Below are 19,811 nucleotides of genomic sequence, written 5' to 3'. Positions count from 1 at the left end.
TCGTTCTCTGTAAATTCGCTGATCCGTGGCCCCGGAATCCTTGGATGTTCCAGGCTGATGGAAAGATCAGTCACTCCGAAGGTCACGAGGAATTTCAGCTGGTTATGTGCCGGAACGTGACGCGAAACGTCCCTGCCGCGACAAGGATTGTAAAGCCGAGGCGATACGCCCGTGAGGATTGGGCTCCCCAATGAATTTCCACGCGACTGCTGTGCGAAACACGTTTTACGCGCGTCGAACGGTATCTCGGAGGAGCGAGATCGACCCCGCGGGTCCCGCGACAGGGTGCGGAGCAGCCTTGACATTGACCCTGACCTGCGGGCCAGGTCGCTCGGCACGTCGCGCAAATTATTTATCGGCCTCCACCCTTTCCTGGATATTCCGCCGCGGCTACACCCGCGCCCGATACGTCCACTCGGCCCATGAATTAACCATGAACGATAAGAAGGTCGGGGCAATCGAAGGACGAGCTATTCGGGTGTGCGCGGGATCGCGGTACTCGAAATGTGTCCCCAGCGACGCGAGAAGGTAACCCCTGTGGCTGATGCTCGAGACATCGCGTGTCCCTCGCGCTGAATTTTCACTGTTCCTTCTATCCCCGAACGAGGTTCGAGCACAGGGTACGCGACCAGGCAATTTGCGGTACGATTCCCCTGCATGAAACAGGCACGAAATATCCCGAGACATCCGGGGCTCGGTTCGCAGCATCCCGCGCGTTTCGATTCGGTTGTATTACTCCACTGTCCCGTGCCCCGCTCCGCCGTGCGCGGAATCTCCCAAAGCGGTTCGCTCGATAAAGTCTGCCTCTCGGAAAATGGGTTTCGCGTAAGGAACAGGTCTCTTCCGCACTCGAGACACTTTCCCACCGCCGCGGGCGGCTCTTATTGCGAGCTGTCCAAGAATACGGTACTCCTTTTGGTCGGGTTGCCAGCGACACGCTTTCATCCGTTCCGCCTTTATCTCCGCGACGAGACACTTTCCACCAGCCGCGAGTGTAGGAGGACAAGTGCGCGTTCATGCGGATCCGTCTATTCGTCGCAGGTATCCGATATCCAGTGGTGGATAAGCAATTCCGCCGATGGGGGAGAGGATCCATCCGCAAGGGAAACGTGATCTCTCGCGAGGTGAACCGTGGAAAAGCAATACCACCGAGATGTATCATCTCGTCGTGTCGCTTCATCGTTCTTCCCATCGATACAACGCTGACGGGCTAAATTTCCCCGTTTTTTTTTTTTAATATCAATCGATGCCCCTGAGGGACGGCTGACCGAGTACGGTTCGGATAATGCGTGATGCGCAGCGTGACGCAGGCACGTTCGATCCTCCGCAGGGGCTGACCCTGGCCTGCAACGTCCATGTGGAGTCGTCCGTGGCCTCTGACTCGCTCTCGTCGCGAGGTGTCCCGATGCAGCACTTCCAAGCCACTCGGTAGAAAGATTTCAGCTAGAGACTCGAGTAGAATAAGCGAGCAGCTGTGAAGAGTCTTGTAAGCTAGTTAAGCTAAACGATCCCCGACAGTCCTAACTCGAGGAGCACTGTAAAGTGATAATAAGCAAGGAATCGACGTGGAATGTACAATTAGAAGAAGCATGCGCCACCGCGCAAACCAAGCATCCGCTGCGGGTCCTCGGGGAACGAATGAAATGATCCCGAAGTAGGAATGTAAACGAGGAAAAGTTGCTGCGATGCAAGTATGCTCCCGCGAATGGCCGAGCTCTCTCCCCAAAGAACCCTCCACCAAGTGCGCTCTTTCCTTTCGTATTTCGCGCGTGATTAGAATAATGAATCTACAGTCTAGCCCGAGGCGCCTCGGGAAGCTAATTCGATAAGGTTAGCATTGAATTTTACGCACGCCGGAACGTACGGCGCGCAGGAGTTTTTCTCCATTCTCGTAGCGAAAGTTTAATGGAGCCCCGGATCCGTAATCCTCTAAAGGAAGCAGCCTTTCATGGTTAAGGGGACACTTTGCGAGTCCCGAGAATTTACGTGACACCGAACACGAGAAGCCCCAGCCATTCGAATGCCTCGCGCGGGGCTTAGGAATCAGGTTAAGATCGAGTCGTGCGAGGAAACAGGAACGTCGAGGAAAACGTCGTCGATTCTGATACTCGTGAAACTCGGTAGTATCGCGAGAAGCACCGATGCATTTCGACCTCCGAGCCCGAAACTTCCTCCGATACTTTTCACGCTCTCGGCGTGGATCATGTTTTCCTGAAACCGCTGTAAAGCCGCCTCGCTACGAAATCAGAGTCGCCGCGAGTTCCCGTTAACGACGGCTGCCATTGTGCCCGATCGATTCTGTTCTAAGCGACTGGCTTTCCATCGAATGAATGCAAATTCCCGGCGAAACACCCCTCGGCGATCGTGGTGTGATTTCTGGTCGGTTCGGAGCGGTCCTGCATAATAAAAGCGAGACTGGAGCTTTGAAAAGGTTGATTCATGTCTCTCCTTTATTCGTGTTATCCTCGAGAACCGAATAGCGAACGCGCGCCAGATCCTTTCCATTAAGGGGCAGCCTTTGACGATAGGCGTAACCGAAAATAAGAACGATCCTAACCCAGTCGTCGAGCAGCGAATCCTTTGAGGGCGCAAAAAACAAAGGATGAAATCGGAGCGGGCAGAATCTTCCGAGGGGGAAATTCTTCCGAGACCTTATTGGATAACTTGTGTCGTGCCGCGGCTGGCACTGTTGAAATAAAGAAGAGCGTCGTAGGTAATTGAAGACTCCTTGTGGAAAACACTGTAGGTAAAGGTAAGTGCCAAAATTAAAAACAACAAAATTTTTATCGCAAACGGTAACAGTATAGAATTTGATTTTTGGTCCTCGCTGCGTTTTCTACTAGGACTCTCCAATTGTCATCGGGAGGGAAATATTTCTCATCGATCCCTCGAGCAAGGCAGGCAAAAGTAAATTGTCATAATAAGAGCTCGAGTAAAATTTCAATTACGTCGAGGGAGGATCGTCCCCCGTTCCCGATCCGCCTCTCGATCGAAGCCGTGTAAAAAGGGAGGAGGAAAGAGGGATGGTTATGAAAGTCTCAAGGCCTGGATATATTCACTTGCATGGAAATTACTTCGTCGTTGGAGCACTCTTAATTACCCGCGCTTTCTCAATGAGAGAGGAGAAGGAGATTCCTCTGCTTGCTCGATAACGATTAAGGGATGATTTGTTTCCGCCATTGTCGAACGATACTCGGCGAGTCACCGAGCCGTGCACGAGGAACTGCTGTTACGCGGGGACCACCGCGATTGATCACGGGAAAATGCGGAACGATTTGAATTTTCCCGGACATCGAGGCTGAACGCCGTGAAACGAAATGCAATTGCAACAGGGGCTCTCCATGTAAATGAATGGTAATCGTGCTTGGAGCGCGAAGGAACGCCGACACGGTTTGCCATTCGCGAGCGTATTTTCGCCGGTGGGCATTGCCGTGCATGAGCGCACCGTACAGCGAGGATCAATTAGCTAATTTAATTAATTTCCCAACGAAGGTACTCGTAATGCGCGCGGTAGAAAGATCGCTGTCCACCGCCCGGGCATGAAACGAAAATTACAAAATTACGAAATTACTTAATTTCCTCCTCGCGCGAGGAAGACATCAATTACGGGGTTAATCGCGCGGAGTAGTCGGGATTTTCTCGCAAAACAGAAAGCATTTCGGGCTCGATTATTACCTCGAATGACGAAGGCTTCCTCCCGCCAGCGAAGTCGTCAATAACAAGGCAGCCGATTCCTAGGAAGGGTGGACGGGCACAAATGGAAAGTCATTATGACTAGACACCCTTTCATGGTCAGTCATCCGTCATCATTTGCTCCCGCCCAGCGAGCTCTCCGGATCGGCTCTCGAAAGTCGACTAAAAACCAGAGGACTTCGAGTGGCCCGCGGCGAAGCGCACGTTCATCCCCTGGATCGATAATAATCCACGAACTCTAGATCCCGCGTAAAGCCAAGGTTCGTGCATCGATGATCCCGTTCTCGAGAAATAACCGAGCGGATGAACGCGGAGGCGTTTCGAGCTCGGTCGTTTGATTTTTAATCGTCGAGCATAAAAGGCAGGCAATTTCGGGGGCTGGTTTACAACAGTTCTATACCAGAACATGGAAGTGGCGGAGCGGTGACTTTGGGATCGATGAGCAGCGAAGCTCGAAAATCTCGCGGGGCGGAAAATTACGTTCGCTCCGCGGGACGAGTAACGAGTTCATACTGTTCAAGGGCGATAATTAATTACCTCTAGCGGGGAATACCGATGGCCGTAAGATTCCTGACACTATTCCCTATCGCGGATAATTTGATTCATCGCGGGGCGAACAGAAGGCTGGATGAAAGTCACAGACACAGAGGAAGTTATCTTCATTCGCGGGGGGATGATGATAAAGAACTGGCGAAAAGAGTTTATCTCGCGGCCAGGTATCGCGTAACTCTTGCGACTTAGGTGTAACACTCGTGTCTCTGCCTTTCTCGTCGAAAGCGCGAGACGGTGGAAATCCTCAACGAAGTTCTCTCACGACGAAGAACGATATTATTGCGGGAAGATTACTCCGGGCGGATAAAGCGCGACAGGTGCACTCGAACAGCAGGATAACGTCGTTTCACGGTGGGCTACAAATGTTACGATTCCACGGCTAGTGCATTTCAAAGGGGGCTGCGCGATAGAGCTGAAAGGTGTTAGGTGGCTCATCAATCATGCATACGGCGAAGCCGCTTTAAGGCCGAGCGGGAGAAGGAGGAAGCCGACGCGAGGTGCTTTGTGGATGAATAAAAGCGAAACAGAGGCCGGAAGGAAATCTGATGCGGTGGAAAACGGAGAACAGTGGCAGTTGACCAAGGAGAGTATAAAGAAGGGCACCGCGAGAATTCGAGAAGGCTATCCGTCTCTATTAAGAACTGATTAATACTTCGGTTCCCTTAGCCGAATCGATTGATCAGAGAAGTTCGTTCACGGTTCGACGTTCCACAGAAACGAACGCCGAGCAGAAAGACGTCGACGCGAAAGTACGAAGCGAAGATGAATAGAGGTTCTCGCGCAAGGGAGCGTGTATCGAAGCTTTTTTCCGCCACGTTACGATTCCGCGCGGTGCAGGGACGGACACGAGTACAACAATGCGAAAGTACAACAATGCTTCGCGCTCGCCCGCGATAAGCCCGGACAAGCATTTCCCCGTGCAGACGCGACGCGTGACACGCAGGGAATTATTCATAACGCCCGTTGCACCTGCTAACGTGTAAAGTAATACTCTCCGCCAGTCGCCGTATGGAAGCTTCTTCGTCCCGGTGGATCGTTCGGCGGACCGATTAAAGTAAGACACGGGGATGCTTCCTCGAGGAACGAGCGGTTCGCGGAGTAATCGAAAGGAAAGTGGAAAAACAAAGGGAACGCTCGAATCGAAGCCCCTTTCAGCTCCTCCCTTTGTCAGAGGAGACTACCCAGAGGCTCTCTGCTAAACAGAAATAACCAGGAAAAATCCGCCATGGGTCGAGTAAAATGGTCACGAGGTTAGGACTTGGAATACAAAATTCGAGGCTTTTAAGTGGTCGAATATTTTGTGGTACCGACGTCCGTATTAAGGGGTCATGCTCAGTCAGGAGGCCGAAAAAAGGGTGGTCTTTGGAAATTTTTTACTCAAAAGTTATAACACATTTCTCAAAAAATCTTTTTTCCTTTTAAGGATTGCATCTAGTACCGTGAATCGTATTTTTTTTATTTAAAAATACTTATCAATAACTAAGTTCGAAATATCATGAAATATTTTAACTTGAAAGAATTCAGACAATTCTGAAATTAATTCAATATATCAACTTACATATGAATTGTTGCTAATTTGCTGCATGAAAAGAAACTGAATTGTTTTGAAAGTTGTCTCAACTCTTAGTGTTTAGACATCCTTCAATTTCTTTCGCGCAAGATTTCCCGCCCCCAAAGCCAACAGCTGTTAAAATGTAGCGTTGAGCTGTTAGAGAGTCGAGCCACTAGTTCTATGCATTTATTCTTCCCACGGAAGCTAAATCCGAGAAACTATAATCCCCTCCTCGTTCGATCTCTGCTCGGTGCCATTAACGAGACGCGACCGTTAATTGGTAATCTGGCGCAGCTGAGTGTTTCGATATTCCGTCTCGCAGGAAGAACTGATAAAGAGGCTCGGTCCCAACGCGCACGCATTCACGATGGAGATCACCCCGGTGGCACCGCCGTCGGTGCAGCTGGTGCCCGCGAAGGAGTACAACGGGGCACCGATAGGCACCAGCTACGATATCAGAGCTTACGTCGGTGAGTAAAACCCCCCAGGTCGAATCGCTGTACCGAGAAAGAATCAATCCGATAGAACTTGAACGTGGGAGAAGCGATCGCGCGGAAAAAAAGGAGCGAGGGCGAAAAACGGGAAGAATCGACGATACGGATCCGCTGATGGATTTCCACTGTTTGCCGTGTGTATTTCCGCGTCGATTTCCGAGACTGGCTTAAAGAACCCGGCGAGCAAGGCGGCAGCCATTGATTGCATACTTTACTCCGCTGTCTGACTCGTAACATTCCGTTTCCACTTCTCGCTTCGATATTCCCGGCAGCGTGTCTCGGTAGATTGGATCGCGTTTCTCGCGAGGGTGTTTCGTAAATATGAACGGTGCCCGACTATTTGGACGCGATGAAAATTCAGCTGAACGGGCGGAGGAGAAGCTGCACCAGAAAACAACCGTCAGAATGGGCATCCGAGTGATGCAACGCACCACAAAGCCGCCCCTGCCAGCGACTACCGTGTACAGCGTGCCAGTGACTGCGAATCCATCAGCCGACACGAGGAGCCAGATTTCCAGAGGAAGAGTCACGTTCGCGGAGAACGAGATCACTGACGGCGAGGGTGAGCTTCCTCTTTCTTTTTTTTTTTTGACCCTCGCAATGTGGGATGTAGGAGAGATAACGAGAGGGGGGTGATGTCTGATTACAGGCAACTCGGGGCCGCAAGCCGCGGTGGAGAAGCCATTCCTATTGAGCGACGGTCGCGTCGGTTTGGAAGCGAGGCTGGATCGCGCGATCTACGCCCACGGAGATTCAATCACGGTCCACGTGAACGTCAATAACAACAGCAGTAAATCCGTCAGAAGGATCAAGGTAAGACGCGTCTCTCGTTGCACCCACGAACCGCGCGCGGGATAACAGATCGGCTTTAATTCCTTGGAGAAGCTTCCTCTTTCCTCGAGCAGCGATCTTCACCCCGTCGTGCTCTCTGCCCGTTATTAATAAATTAATCGGGCACATCCCGGGAGTACCGTTCGTCTTCGTGATAGTGCTCGCAAGCTTTAACAAAGTCGCGCTGCTGAACCACTCGTGGATTAAAATTTAATGGAAGGAAGAGATGCCCGTTGAGCCGACGATTATAAATTCATTCCACGATTCCCGGCCACGAGGAGAATATTCTCGGGTCGTTTGTGCCTCGGAAAATTCGGACCTCGCGTTATGTAAACAACGTCCCTCGGTTCTTCGCGTGCCGCTTTGCTTCTCGAACTCGATTAGCGTGCGAGCCATTATCGGCTAGGGAGACCTAACTATCGCGCGATAAAACGTAGGAAACTCGAGGCAGCACCAGTCATAGGAAGAGAAGGCTCCTTCTCTTTAATAGGTATCGTGAAATAAATACAAAATGAATATTCCTGCTATCGGTAAATCTCGAGCGCATCGATAAGCGCGAAGAGTCGTGAGCAACGATGGAAACGACGCGGACCTCACGCCGAGCGGCTGACTATGTAGCTTCCTATACTACTGCGCGCCGCTCAACTACAAAGCGTTCTAGCGAACGTATCTATGAAATCGACACGATTTCCTTTCATACATTATTGCTCGATGGCTCCTCTCGCATAATGCAGCAACGATAATGTCTCACAACTCTTTTGCCGATGCTCGCGAGCTCTGTTCTCCGGGCGAGTTTCCGTAGTTCTAAAGCACTTTGTATATTTGAGGTTTTTGGTTAGTCAGAGCAGCCGTTCCTCCGGAGCTTTGAAAATGACGCATGCCCCAGGACTCCCAGACACGCGAAGTGTCTGTCGTATCGAATACAGAGCGCGTCAGACACGATCCACTGTTACACTGTCTATCTATTCCCATTTCCCACTTTACAAATTCCGGGGGATTTGAAACTTAGAATTTGAAATTTAGAATTTGAAATTTGGAGTGTAAAGAACGGAGTTTTGAAATTTGAAATATCAAATTTGAAGTTTGAAATTTGAAATATCATTTTATCAATAGCTCGAAAAGCCTCTTCGTTCGATAATGATAAAAAGGAACATTGAAAAATAGATAAATATGGTCTGCGAGAAGTATCGCTTTGAAAATGATGCGTTCATGGATGAATAACTAAGTCAGTCGTGAAACGACGGTGACAAGCAATTTTCTGGGATAACGAGAGAACATTGACGTAAAACACCGGGGCCAGTGGGACCTTTTGAAAACAATATAATCGGTTTCATTAGCGAGCACAGAGGGGTCGCGGGTTAGCAGTGGCCGGCGTGGCAGGATTTGCAGCTCGGACGACATTAAACTGGACAAAATTTCATTCGGGGGACATGCAGGGGTAACTCGCGTAATCTGACTGCGTGTTGTGCTTGAAGGAGAGCTGGAAATGTTCCAGGTTTAACTCTGTTGGTCGCGGTTTAATTCGAACCGCGTCCAACGTTTTGCGATGAAAATTCGCCTGTCCCACGGTGAATTGTACTGTTGGATGCAAGAGCAGCCTTAAGACAGGCCCATTTTGCATAAAACGCATAATTAGATTCCTCATTCTTTTCTCCAAATACCCTCTAAACTTCATTACCGAATCTTTAAGATTGACAGAGCCAAAGACAGAGCACGGTAAATTTTGTGATTCGATATAAAAATATAGAATATTTTTTTCAAATATTATGCAAATATTAAGTAACTAATAAACAATAATGTTAAAAAACAATATTTTTCTATACTTCTCCCTTTTATGCAAAAAGGGCCTGAGGGAGCTATAATCAAAATTAATTTCACTGATTAATTTATTACATAATTCCGATTTGAAATATTATACACAATTTCACAACGACTTCCACTATGTATAAAAATATCTAACTTCGCAATGTTTACAGATACTTTTCTCCAAACTGAATTTTGGCACTGAGGCCCTTCTGCCACCCAATAGTACAATTCAGGGACGAGCAAAGGCGCCCCAAAATGATGCAATTTCCTCGATTAGGGGGCAAAGGAGTCTCTAAAAATAGAGTGTCCAAATTTGTCGCAGATACACGTTTCTCTTAGTACTGCGATTCGAATGGAAAGAAAGTTGACACCTGTGACACCGATGTAAGGTCCGTTTAGGAAAAAGATAACGGAGAAGGGAAAAGGAGAAAGGAAGAAGAGCATGGGACGAGAGCTAAGCAGCTTTGTTTCGCACCTTAAACTTTCCTCGATAAACTTGGCCCGACTTTGGACGATGCAACAGTCGACCTCGCTAATGGAACGATCGAGCGCGCGCTCGTCGCTTCTGGGGCTGAGGCATTCGATTAATTTCGAGCGTTATTTGCGGCAACAAGTTTGCTTCGCACCCTCAAAACCTTCAAACTACCACTGAATTCGACAAAAGCTTCTGAGAATGTCTTTAAACGGGGGAAGGAACGAAAGGGGTTGGAAGAGGGTAGTAGGGAGCCTGGTTTCTCTCGCGACAAGAGGTCTCGTATGTACAAAGGGAGCGTGCGTCGATTGCCTTTACCAGGCAGTTCATTAGCAACCGCGGCGGACATTGTTTGAAAACGAGAATGGACAGTCCTGATAGCCTTACCGACTAGCGCACGGGTTCCAAACACGCTGCGTGAACTTTGCTCCAACAGTGTGGCGAACGGATTGACGGCCACTGGTCCCAGTTACACCGGGCTTCAAGCGCGGCTACGCGTTTGCTCCCCAACTCAATTTGGCACTGTGCTAACAGGACTCCTAGTTACAAGAAAGCTCCGAACTCTGAATTGAACTGTTCCTTTCGCAGGTTTTCATCGTGCAGCACGTGGACGTGTGCATGTACAGCAACGGCAAGTTCAAGAACGTGGTGGCTTTGCTGTCCTCTCGAGAGGGTTGCCCCCTAGGACCGGGAGCGTCGATGAGGAGAAGCTACACGCTCCGACCGATGAAAAGCTCGACGAAGAACTGGATCGCCCTGGAGGACAGTTACATGAAAGCGGGCGCCACCCTGGCATCCACTGTCGTTTGTCCAGGAAATGGCGCGGAGGACAGGAACGTGTTCGCCATTTATGTCTCTTACTACGTCAAGGTAATGCATGTGGACGGATATAGAGTTACTAGATTGTTAGGGTGGAGTTCCAGCAACCTCTCGAAAGCTGGGCCGTCGGACGTAGTTGACTCGATTAATCATTTAGGGCTAACGATCTCGCGAACATTCGTTTCTATCTACGCTTCCGCTCTCGCAGGTGAAGCTGCTAATCTCGGCGATGGGGGGCGACGTGTCCCTGAAGCTACCCTTCACGCTGATGCACGGCAACGCGGAGCCAGATCCGACAGGCTTCCCGTCCCCGATCAGAGAGCCGGTGAGACTTTTGGGGAAGACGAGCGAGGAGTTCACAGAGTGTCTGGAGAAGCAGGAGGAGAACGGGCACAGGTACAAGGGCAGCAAGCTGGAGCCCATTAAAGAGAAATTGAAAGAGCCGAGGGACGTGGATGTGGACCTGATAGAGCACTACGAGGAGGGCGACAGTACCTGAGGGCAGGTGCAAACGACCGAGGCAACGTCGCAATCGTCAACGAGGGGCAATGATGGGCCGAGGAACGCGAAGAACTCGAATCACAAGAACTGCAAATTGGGCTTCAATATACAGAGAGCTTGGTGCTGTTTTAGGAGGGCGTCTTAGTAATCTTGAATGTACGGAGCATAGTTTCTATGCTGGAGAGAGAGAGAGAAAGAGAGAGAGGGGGGGAGACAGCGCATATTCACTGATTGCAGTTTAAGCGAGACTACGAGCACGGCACCGTTCCAGGCTTCTTAAATAGTGCAGGATACATTCTTCTCGCAGAGTATTCCAACTTTGCGCCCGGTTTGCATCTGGGAACCTCCGAGCGCAATTGTAAATATTTCAACCGTGAAAGCCTCCGCAAACTTATGCCCCAAGAAGGGTTGAGGCTTTTGGAGTTACGTTACGACTTTTTATCACATTTTCCAAGCGATATTTACGTATCGTTTTCTCTTCCTGAGTTAGTATTGTATGCTTGCGCTTAAGGCAAGAAAACAGACTCTGTTCGACCTTTGTTCTTTCCAAGACGTGTTAGATATTCACGGATATAGCGTAACGAACTTGCCAGTGAAAGCACGCTATTGCTCGTGCAGTTCCTACTCACGGTATTCTTCAAACGAGTCATACTGCCCTCCTAATTAATCGTGATCCCTAAAATCATGCGGCATACTGTACAGTTCGATTTAAACGTCATCGCGCACCCACAAGTCAATTTTAAACGATCGATCGACGGAACCGGAGATCTCGAATCTATTTTTTTAGATCTCAAGTGTCTCGTATAATCAAGCTTGATTTTTATTTGCCTTGAAATGAGTATTCTATGTAACTGAATAAAGGCTGCAGACGTCGTTGTACCTCGTGCAATAAGTTAATCGGTATTCGATGATACATGTGCGCACACATGGACATGCAAAGCTGTACAGACTCTACTCTCTTCGCAAATGTACATAGTAAATTACTCGAATATGATCGTGTAAGAGTATATGCGGAACAGCACGCCTAATGGTATAAATCTTCCTAAGTAATTTATCATTGAACAAGACTCTTGCGTAGAACAGCGACAGGAGCTGTGGACTTTATTTTTCGACTGGAAAGGGCACGCGCGTAGGACGCGTTCCCCGTTACATTATTTCTTGTACAACTCGAGATAATGACAATGTTTGTACACAAAAAAAGACGTTTGAAGATTTTTATTCTTGAAACTGTAAAAACTGTATTCCGAACATAAACTTGTGTGAAACCAACTCATGTTAGAGCGAGGAATTCTTGAATAATATGTGGGCCAAATAAATATAATTCTATGTATATGGAATGAATAAACAATGATACTTTTATGATTTCACAGTGGTGTTACTTAATTGCCGACAGTGGCCGAGTTCAAATTGGGATAAATAACCGACATGTACAAGGTGATGAACGAAATATGGTAAGTAACAATAGAGAGAAACAATAGAAACAATAGGTGTTATCAGACTGTCTCACCATGCCATTCAGCCCTAGCGTAGCCCCTAACAATGAATTTGCTCGCATTGTTAGATTTATCCTGGACGTTGATCAAAATGTATTTGAATCTTCCATGAGAATCGATGTCCACGTCAGGCACTTTATTCAACGGCTGAGACATTCTGGCGATTCGGCTATTGTTTGAGAACACTGCTGGAAAGAACCACACAAAGAGATCATCACTGAGTTTATATCGATCTTCCTACACTAGTAAAAGTTGTTTACAAGAAAATTTAAATGTGGTGAGTTAATGGTCGTCCAAACATTGCAACGGAGCATGCACCGAAACTAGTTATTATGTACTTTTCAGTGAATACCTTTAAAAATTCCGCGATGGCAATTCAGTATTTCTGTTCTAATTTTCATAAAACTCACAGCCATGTGCAGGGTTACCGTACGTAACAGTACGTAGCAATTAAAATGGCGGCGTGCCGGGACTGCCGGGACATATGACGCCACGAAGTAGGAGAAGGGGAACACATACAGCGATATCGGTATGGTATACATATTTGTATACATAAGTGACGTCATATGCCTCGCCGCGTAGCGACTTCGCTAGGAAGCTCTGCAGGCATCTATAATAGCACTCGCGATAAATTAGTTTAGTGTGAATAAAATGAACAGTCGTAGGAAACGGATTATTTATATAAAAGTAAGATGATGTTTTGACGCCCACTTTTATAAATCTTAAGAAGGACTTTTTTACCAGTAAATAAAGTCTGGTCGGTGATTCTATTATCGACTGTTGATTGCACAAAACAGTCGGTTGTGAACATAATTTCACCACAGACGAGGTATAGAATAGACCTATCAAGCAATGTATTTTTGTGTCGCCGGTTTAGGGGGTCCTAGGACCCCCTTGCCATTTTAGTGTCGCATGCAACGTTACCGGTGAAGTCTCAAAACAGATTTTAACGCTACGCGTGGTAGGAACTAGAATTAAGCACGAGTAAAACTAGTTTATGTTTTGAGAGTCAATGCCCGCGATTTACAAATGTTTCTGTTAGAGTAACAGTTTAAAAATCGTCTTATGAACATATTTCGTTCAACGGAAAAGAACGGAGGAAGAAAATAAAACGATATCACATTCGTCTTTTAACCTTGCTGTCCTATTCCGGTTTATTTAACGCAAAACAAATTTATTTAACATACAAATTTATATAAACAACAACATTATTTGTGGAAGACATGCTTTCATGATGTAACGTGGAATACCTCGCAAAGGAATTGTAACTTTGTATATTTCAATAAAATGCTGAAGCGGAGAGGACTTTAAAAATTGTGAAAAACTCAACAGTTCCAGTATCTCGCTGAAATATTCCAACTTGCACTTATTCTTCCATCTTAACACTATATTCGTATTCTGGGGTTCGGTAGGAACAATCGAACAACATTTTAAGTTACATAGTATTGCAAGTTAAAGAAATTCTTATATACGACTAGAATATTTGACAATCGCAGCCATCGGCTCGGTTCTCACCGATTACCAGGTCTCACCGCGAGGAGGTTGCTGCGCTTGGAGACCCGTAGAGAGATAGATGGAATCAAAGTTCCATCGATCTCCCTGTACATGAAGCCTACTAAACCAAAGAGATGGATGGAAACAAAGTTCCATCGATCACTTCGGTTTAGATATAGAATCTAGGGAACTGCCAAGCAATCACTCGATTAAAAGAAATTCAGGAAAGAAGGAAAGGCGAAGGGTAAGCGTGAAACAAGTATTGGACGGCGCAGTTCCTACCACCCTGCTGTCCAAGTCGAAAGGGAAAAGCGCTCGGCGCCTCCCAGACGATTCCTGTTGCTCCGATGCGACTCGTCAGGAGCAAACACTTGACCTGACTCAAGCCGTCCAACACGGAGATTGGGTAATCGAACCGGGTGACTTACGCAGGCAGTGTACCAAAAGGTGCACCCCCTACGCCCGAAACTTTTCCCTTTGGACAAGAACACCAAGGGATGAAACTGATCCACCCATACCGATTCCATGCTCAGTCACTTGCTTCCGCAAACGGAAGCAGCGGTAACCTCCTCATCACAGATGAGGAGCCAAGTTAATGATTTAGTGACTGCTTGGCAATTTTACATGGGACCTTAAATACTTCATACTATAATAAATTAGCCTAGCCTACCTTAGATGTCTTCTTTCACTGTCACTTTGCACGATCACTTTTCACTATCACTTTTCACTATCACTTTTCACTAGTTTCTTTTTAAATAAAAGCTGAAACAATCAACTACTATATGTTAGTAACGGTGTGGTCGGCCTGGAAAGAAATTAAGGAAAAGCTTATTGAGTTGGAGACGATCGAGATAATTTCGACCAACAGCAGAGCACGCACGAGCATGCAAAACCACCGCAGAGATAAGTACTTGAAGGAAAGAGCAGAGAATGTAGACCCATCGATGAGATGCATGACAGAGTGACAGAAGTCACAAAAAACCATCGAAGACATCGACGAGATGAAATGAATCAGAGAAAACCATCGAAGACATCGACGAGATGAAATAAATCAGGAAAAACCATCGAAGACATGAAATGAATCAGGGAAAACCATCGAAGACATCGACGAGATGAAATGAATCAGAGAAAACCATCGAAGAAATTCACGAAAATGAAATAAATCATTTAAACCCATCGAAGAAATACACAAAATAGAACGACTCGCGCAAAATTCTCGAAAGTATGTATGGAAATAGGACAGATGATGGAAAACGACCGAAGAAATCAGATTTGACATTCGCAAAACAATAAAATTTTAAATGACTTACCGAACCCCAAAATTTCATCAGCACCAAGCGAATAAACGAACCCAGGCCAGAGGGGCGAAATCCTGACCAGGTCCCCAGCAAGTTCAGCAGTTCCGAATGGTCCAGGTGGCTCGGCAGCTCCGGGGGGAGGGGGAGGAAGAACCAGGTCCCCAGGAAGTCCAGTGGATCCAGGTGGCTCGGCAGCTCCAGGGGGGAGGGGGAGGAAGAACCAGGTCCCCAGGAAGTCCAGTGGATCCAGGTGGCTCGGCAGCTCCAGGGGGGAGGGTGAGGAAGAACCAGGTCCCCAGGAAGTCCAGTGGATCCAGGTGGCTCGGCAGCTCCAGGGTTCCCGAGGTCCTTTAAGCCCGGAGGACCGACGACGACTGAGTACATGAAGATCTGTGAGCTCCTTATGTAGACTTCGAGGAATGATGTCCCCTGATCAAAACAAGGTCGACGGTTAGTTACAATTGCGAAATCCAGCGAATTCTTCGGCAAAAATGGATTTTCGGCTAAAATATCCATTCCAGTGGCTATTGCTGTGACAAATAATGTTAACAACATTTACACTAACCGCCCAGTATAAATTATTATTAACTATAATCGATAGAACTCGAGATATCAAGCAATTTGTAACAGTTGGCCTTGGATTTGCAAATGATTTTCTGCGCCGACTGAATTCTCTTTTATTCTCAATGTTTAATCGTTCGATACATTAATGTTAATGCTTATACATATCACGTAGTATTATTTATAATGTATAAATACGTTTTAGTTGAACTTAGTGTAAGTGAATAGTTGCAGGAATATTTGGAGAAATATGAGTGAGATACTTGTTTCTCCCCCTTAGTTACTAACATCGGCGAAGTATAGGCTAAAACGATAGACCCATCACCTTATGGGGGTAGACACGGGTAATGCAGCGCGCTGTATACCGACACAATCTGGCCCGAAACATGGGTTCGGGATTTTTCGTTTTTCGTCCTTATATGAGCAGATTTGGGGCTGGGCGAGGTCTCATTCGAAAGAGGAAGGTTCAATGCGGAGTGCTCTGCTCATGGTTCAACGAGATTGTGTTGATATGTAATAATATCAGTGTCCAAAGTAAAGCAAAAGTCGACAAAATATACCCGCAGAATCCAAGCATTTTTAGGTCACTAAAAGAGTTTTGTGACTCAAACGGTGAGCAGAGCGCTCCGCATTGAATCTTCTTCTTTCGAATGAGCCCTATCCCAGGCCAAAATCTGCTCATATAAGAACGAAAAACAAAAAATCGTGACTACATTCCCAAATCAGAGTTCCGCCATATTGGCGATAATACATAGCAAGTCGCGTGACAAATTTAGTTGAGGTAGTAGATACGAGATGGCGCCTACTCGGGAGGACTGCCAACTTATTATTTGCAACTTTAAGGCGATGCCTTTGAAGCTGAAATTTAGTATACCTCCTTTCACTTCATGTTCTCCTGATACCTGGGCCAAAATCTGGCAAAAATTTTCAGAATGCACAAAATTGGGCTTTGTAACAGGAGAACATGATGTCGAAAGAGGTGGCACTAAGTAACGTCTTCGGAGAGAGAATCGAGGATGCCTTCGAAGCTGAAATTCAGAATACCTCCTTTCGCTTCATGTTCTCCTGATACCTGGGCCAAAATCTAGCAAAAATTTTCAGAGTGCACAAAATTGGGCTTTGTAACAGGAGAACATGATGTCGAAAGAGGTGGCACTAAGTAACGTCTTCGGAGAGAGAATCGAGGATGCCTTCGAAGCTGAAATTCAGAATACCTCCTTTCGCTTCATGTTCTCCTGATACATGGGCCAAAATCTGGCGAAAATTTTCAGAGTGCACAAAATTGAGCTTTGTAACAGGAGAACATGATGTCGAAAGAGGTGGCACTAAGTAACGTCTTCGGAGAGAGAATCGAGGATGCCTTCGAAGCTGAAATTCAGAATACCTCCTTTCGCTTCATGTTCTCCTGATACCTGGGCCAAAATCTAACAAAAATTTTCAGAATGCACAAAATTGGGCTTTGTAACAGGAGAACATGATGTCGAAAGAGGTGGCACTAAGTAACGTCTTCGGAGAGAGAATCGAGGATGCCTTCGAAGCTGAAATTCAGAATACCTCCTTTCGCTTCATGTTCTCCTGATACATGGGCCAAAATCTGGCAAAAATTTTCAGAATGCACAAAATTGGGCTTTGTAACAGGAGAACATGATGTCGAAAGAGGTGGCACTAAGTAACGTCTTCGGAGAGAGAATCGAGGATGCCTTCGAAGCTGAAATTCAGAATACCTCTTTTCGTTTCATGTTCTCCTGATACCTGGGCCAAAATCTGGCAAAAATTTTCTGATATCTCTAAAATCAGGCTTCGTAACAGGATAACATGACGTGGAAAGAGGTAGCGCAAAGTAATGCAAATAAGCCTTGAACGAAAGTCGATAGAGTTTGAGAGTAGTGAATGGCATATTTAAAGTAGTGCTTTAATGCGAAGATTTTTAAAACCAGTCTGCGTGGAAGGATCTTTTTAGGTGTTCTTTTTAGTATGTCTTTTATATGTGATTTGGAATAGGAAGGAGTAAGTAGTGCTCGTTAAATAAAAAAACTCTTTTACCACTTAGCTGCAATTTATTCAAATAAGTGAAATGCGATACACTGAAATGTTACAAGTGTAACTGGGTTAGGTCTGGGTTAGGGGAGGGTTAGGGGTATCCGTTAGGGATTTCTCCACGTAAAAAAAAAAAAAGGTCTGGGTTAGGTCTGGGTTCGGCTGAAGCAGTATCTTGTGCAAATTTCATATCAATGAACCCAGTCGAAAATGCAGCCGGTTTAACGTCTTCTATGTAAAAATTCCTTACCTGTAAAACAGAAATATACACGATTAATAATCGCTCTAGTTACAGTATGTCAGATTAGTTACATCGCATCGGCACACTCTAAACTCTAAATATGTCACACATATACAAGCACGCACCCACGCACAGCATTTCAACAGATTTCAGAGTACGTAGTTGCTGATTTGGCCGCTGCTCGTGTCGCACCCAACGTTACCGACTTATTCTAAAATAAGATTACAGTGCTACGAGTGGTAGGAATTAATATTAAATCTTACCGGAAACATATAAAATCTAAAACGACTAATTTCAATCAACATGTTGCACAATAAAATTATTCCCTTTACTAATATATTTTCATACGTGACAAAATGTTGTAACGTTTCTCCCGTTTTCAATAATAGACAAGTCATGTTACTAAAAATATTTTTCTTCTTACAGGTTTTAACTTCGGAATATTTCGACGGAATGATGGAAACTTTGATAGTAATCACAAGAAAATAGTGACTTTATATACCTTATACTTTATTGTAACACTGTAAAGGCCTTTTATGCAAATATATTGAAAGAAACTTGAAACAAACTGTATTATTATTCAGAAATACCTTTTACATATTCCTATCCAAATTTCAAATATCTATGGTATTTCCTTAAGAATACCATAGATATCCTTTGTTAATAAGTCGATATTGAAGAAAATTTTGCAACTAGTGTCCATGGAATACTATTCAGAAATTACAAGCTTCGAGTCTTTCAAAAGCATCACATTAACCCAGACCTAACCCAGGCCCATGAAAGGCGTAGCTCTTGTTTGCTACTTTAAGGCGATGCCTTTGAAGCTGAAATAGCCACTAAACATTTGTTGTCATATAGCATATATTTAGGTTATATTTTCTGTCACTTCGAGGAGCCGACCACATAATAATCACGCGCATCCAGTCTGCGCATTTTCACTAGCCCAATTCAACATTCAATACAATTTTGTATATATAATGTTTGTTGATAACTGCTTTCTGCAGAGGACGTGTAATAAGTGTATTTCATGTTCTGTTTCAGTGCTTTGCTAGTAAAAAAATGTCTAACCTAACAAATTTCATTTTCTGGGGGCATTCCCTCATCTAGTTTCCCTTTTCACTTAGAATTCCTTACTGCTAACGTAGAATATTGTAGCATAAGCACATTTCAAGTAATTAAAATGTACAATGAATTTTCTACGTTTACAGTACCAGCCGACTTTCCGTTTAAATTTTTATAAGTATAACGGAACAGCTGAGAATTTCTTTCCTTATTCAGAATAGAATACAGAAATAGCAAACAGCTCCCTCTCGCGTTCACCGGGTAATCGTCGATCTATCGGTATTACCATTTCTGTGCAGAAAAAAATGCTGTCGCCACCCAAACTGTATTACCGATTCCATAATTTGAGGTCTGAAGGTAGTGGCATCTGCTCGTGAACAGCGTCCAACTCAGCAGCAACTACTCTGAAATGTATTGAAATGCTGAAAGGTGCGTGCGTACTTGTATACGTGTGATTTGTTTAGAGAGAGAGAGTTTGACATAGAGGGTAGGCTTTTGCTACGCTATGCTTTTTCTCCGAAAATCCATTTCGGGGATCAAGACCCTATGGCGCTCAGAAATGGTATAAATTGCAAGATGACATTGTTTATTAGTACTTTGCGTGTAGCAGAACCCTTTCACGTATCGTACGCCGAAAAGTATTAAAAATTCACGCTGTTACTGACATTCCTTCGACTATGAATACCGGCCGATAAGTCTATCCTGTACTTTGTCGATGCTGACATCTAATGATACATTTTTGCCTCCCGGGTTTGGAGGGCGCTAGGATCCCCTTACCATTCAAAGTAATGCAATAAAAATGAAATACAAAACATAAAGGAAAGCTTGTTTAAGCTCGTTTATTCGTCTATTTATTTGGAATTCAAATATCTAAACTCCTCTGTGGAGTCTCTGTCGGTCATTGT

At 45.6% G+C, this 19,811-nt stretch overlaps 2 protein-coding genes across 6 annotated transcripts in view; one reads left to right on the top strand and one right to left on the bottom strand.

Moving 5' to 3' along the window:
• LOC143372139 (phosrestin-2) overlaps positions 1 to 12,087 on the top strand; it is a 152,605-nt gene extending 140,518 nt beyond the window's left edge. For all 4 annotated transcript variants that reach the window (XM_076818076.1, XM_076818078.1, XM_076818077.1 and 1 more), the window contains 5 exons: positions 6,120 to 6,267; positions 6,653 to 6,853; positions 6,941 to 7,104; positions 9,989 to 10,270; positions 10,428 to 12,087. In XM_076818076.1, coding sequence (XP_076674191.1) covers positions 6,120 to 6,267; positions 6,653 to 6,853; positions 6,941 to 7,104; positions 9,989 to 10,270; positions 10,428 to 10,718 — 1,086 coding nt within the window. In that variant the 3' untranslated portion in view covers positions 10,719 to 12,087. The remainder of the gene's footprint in view (positions 1 to 6,119; positions 6,268 to 6,652; positions 6,854 to 6,940; positions 7,105 to 9,988; positions 10,271 to 10,427) is intronic.
• Positions 1 to 12,708, bottom strand: part of LOC143372145 (sex-regulated protein janus-A) — a 41,748-nt gene extending 29,040 nt beyond the window's left edge. Inside the window, exons 1-2 of one of the 2 annotated variants that reach the window (XM_076818093.1) lie at positions 12,566 to 12,708; positions 12,228 to 12,401 (exon numbers count right to left, since the gene is read on the bottom strand). In XM_076818093.1, coding sequence (XP_076674208.1) covers positions 12,228 to 12,401; positions 12,566 to 12,629 — 238 coding nt within the window. In that variant the 5' untranslated portion in view covers positions 12,630 to 12,708. The remainder of the gene's footprint in view (positions 1 to 12,227; positions 12,402 to 12,565) is intronic. The other variant, XM_076818094.1, reaches the window with a different exon arrangement.
• Between the last annotated feature and the right edge of the window lie 7,103 nt (positions 12,709 to 19,811).

The sequence above is a fragment of the Andrena cerasifolii genome, chromosome 8, assembly GCF_050908995.1.
Source record: "Andrena cerasifolii isolate SP2316 chromosome 8, iyAndCera1_principal, whole genome shotgun sequence".
Lineage (NCBI taxonomy): Eukaryota > Metazoa > Arthropoda > Insecta > Hymenoptera > Andrenidae > Andrena > Andrena cerasifolii.
Note: the sequence above shows the minus strand (reverse complement) of the source record. Positions and strands in the feature narration are given on the sequence as shown.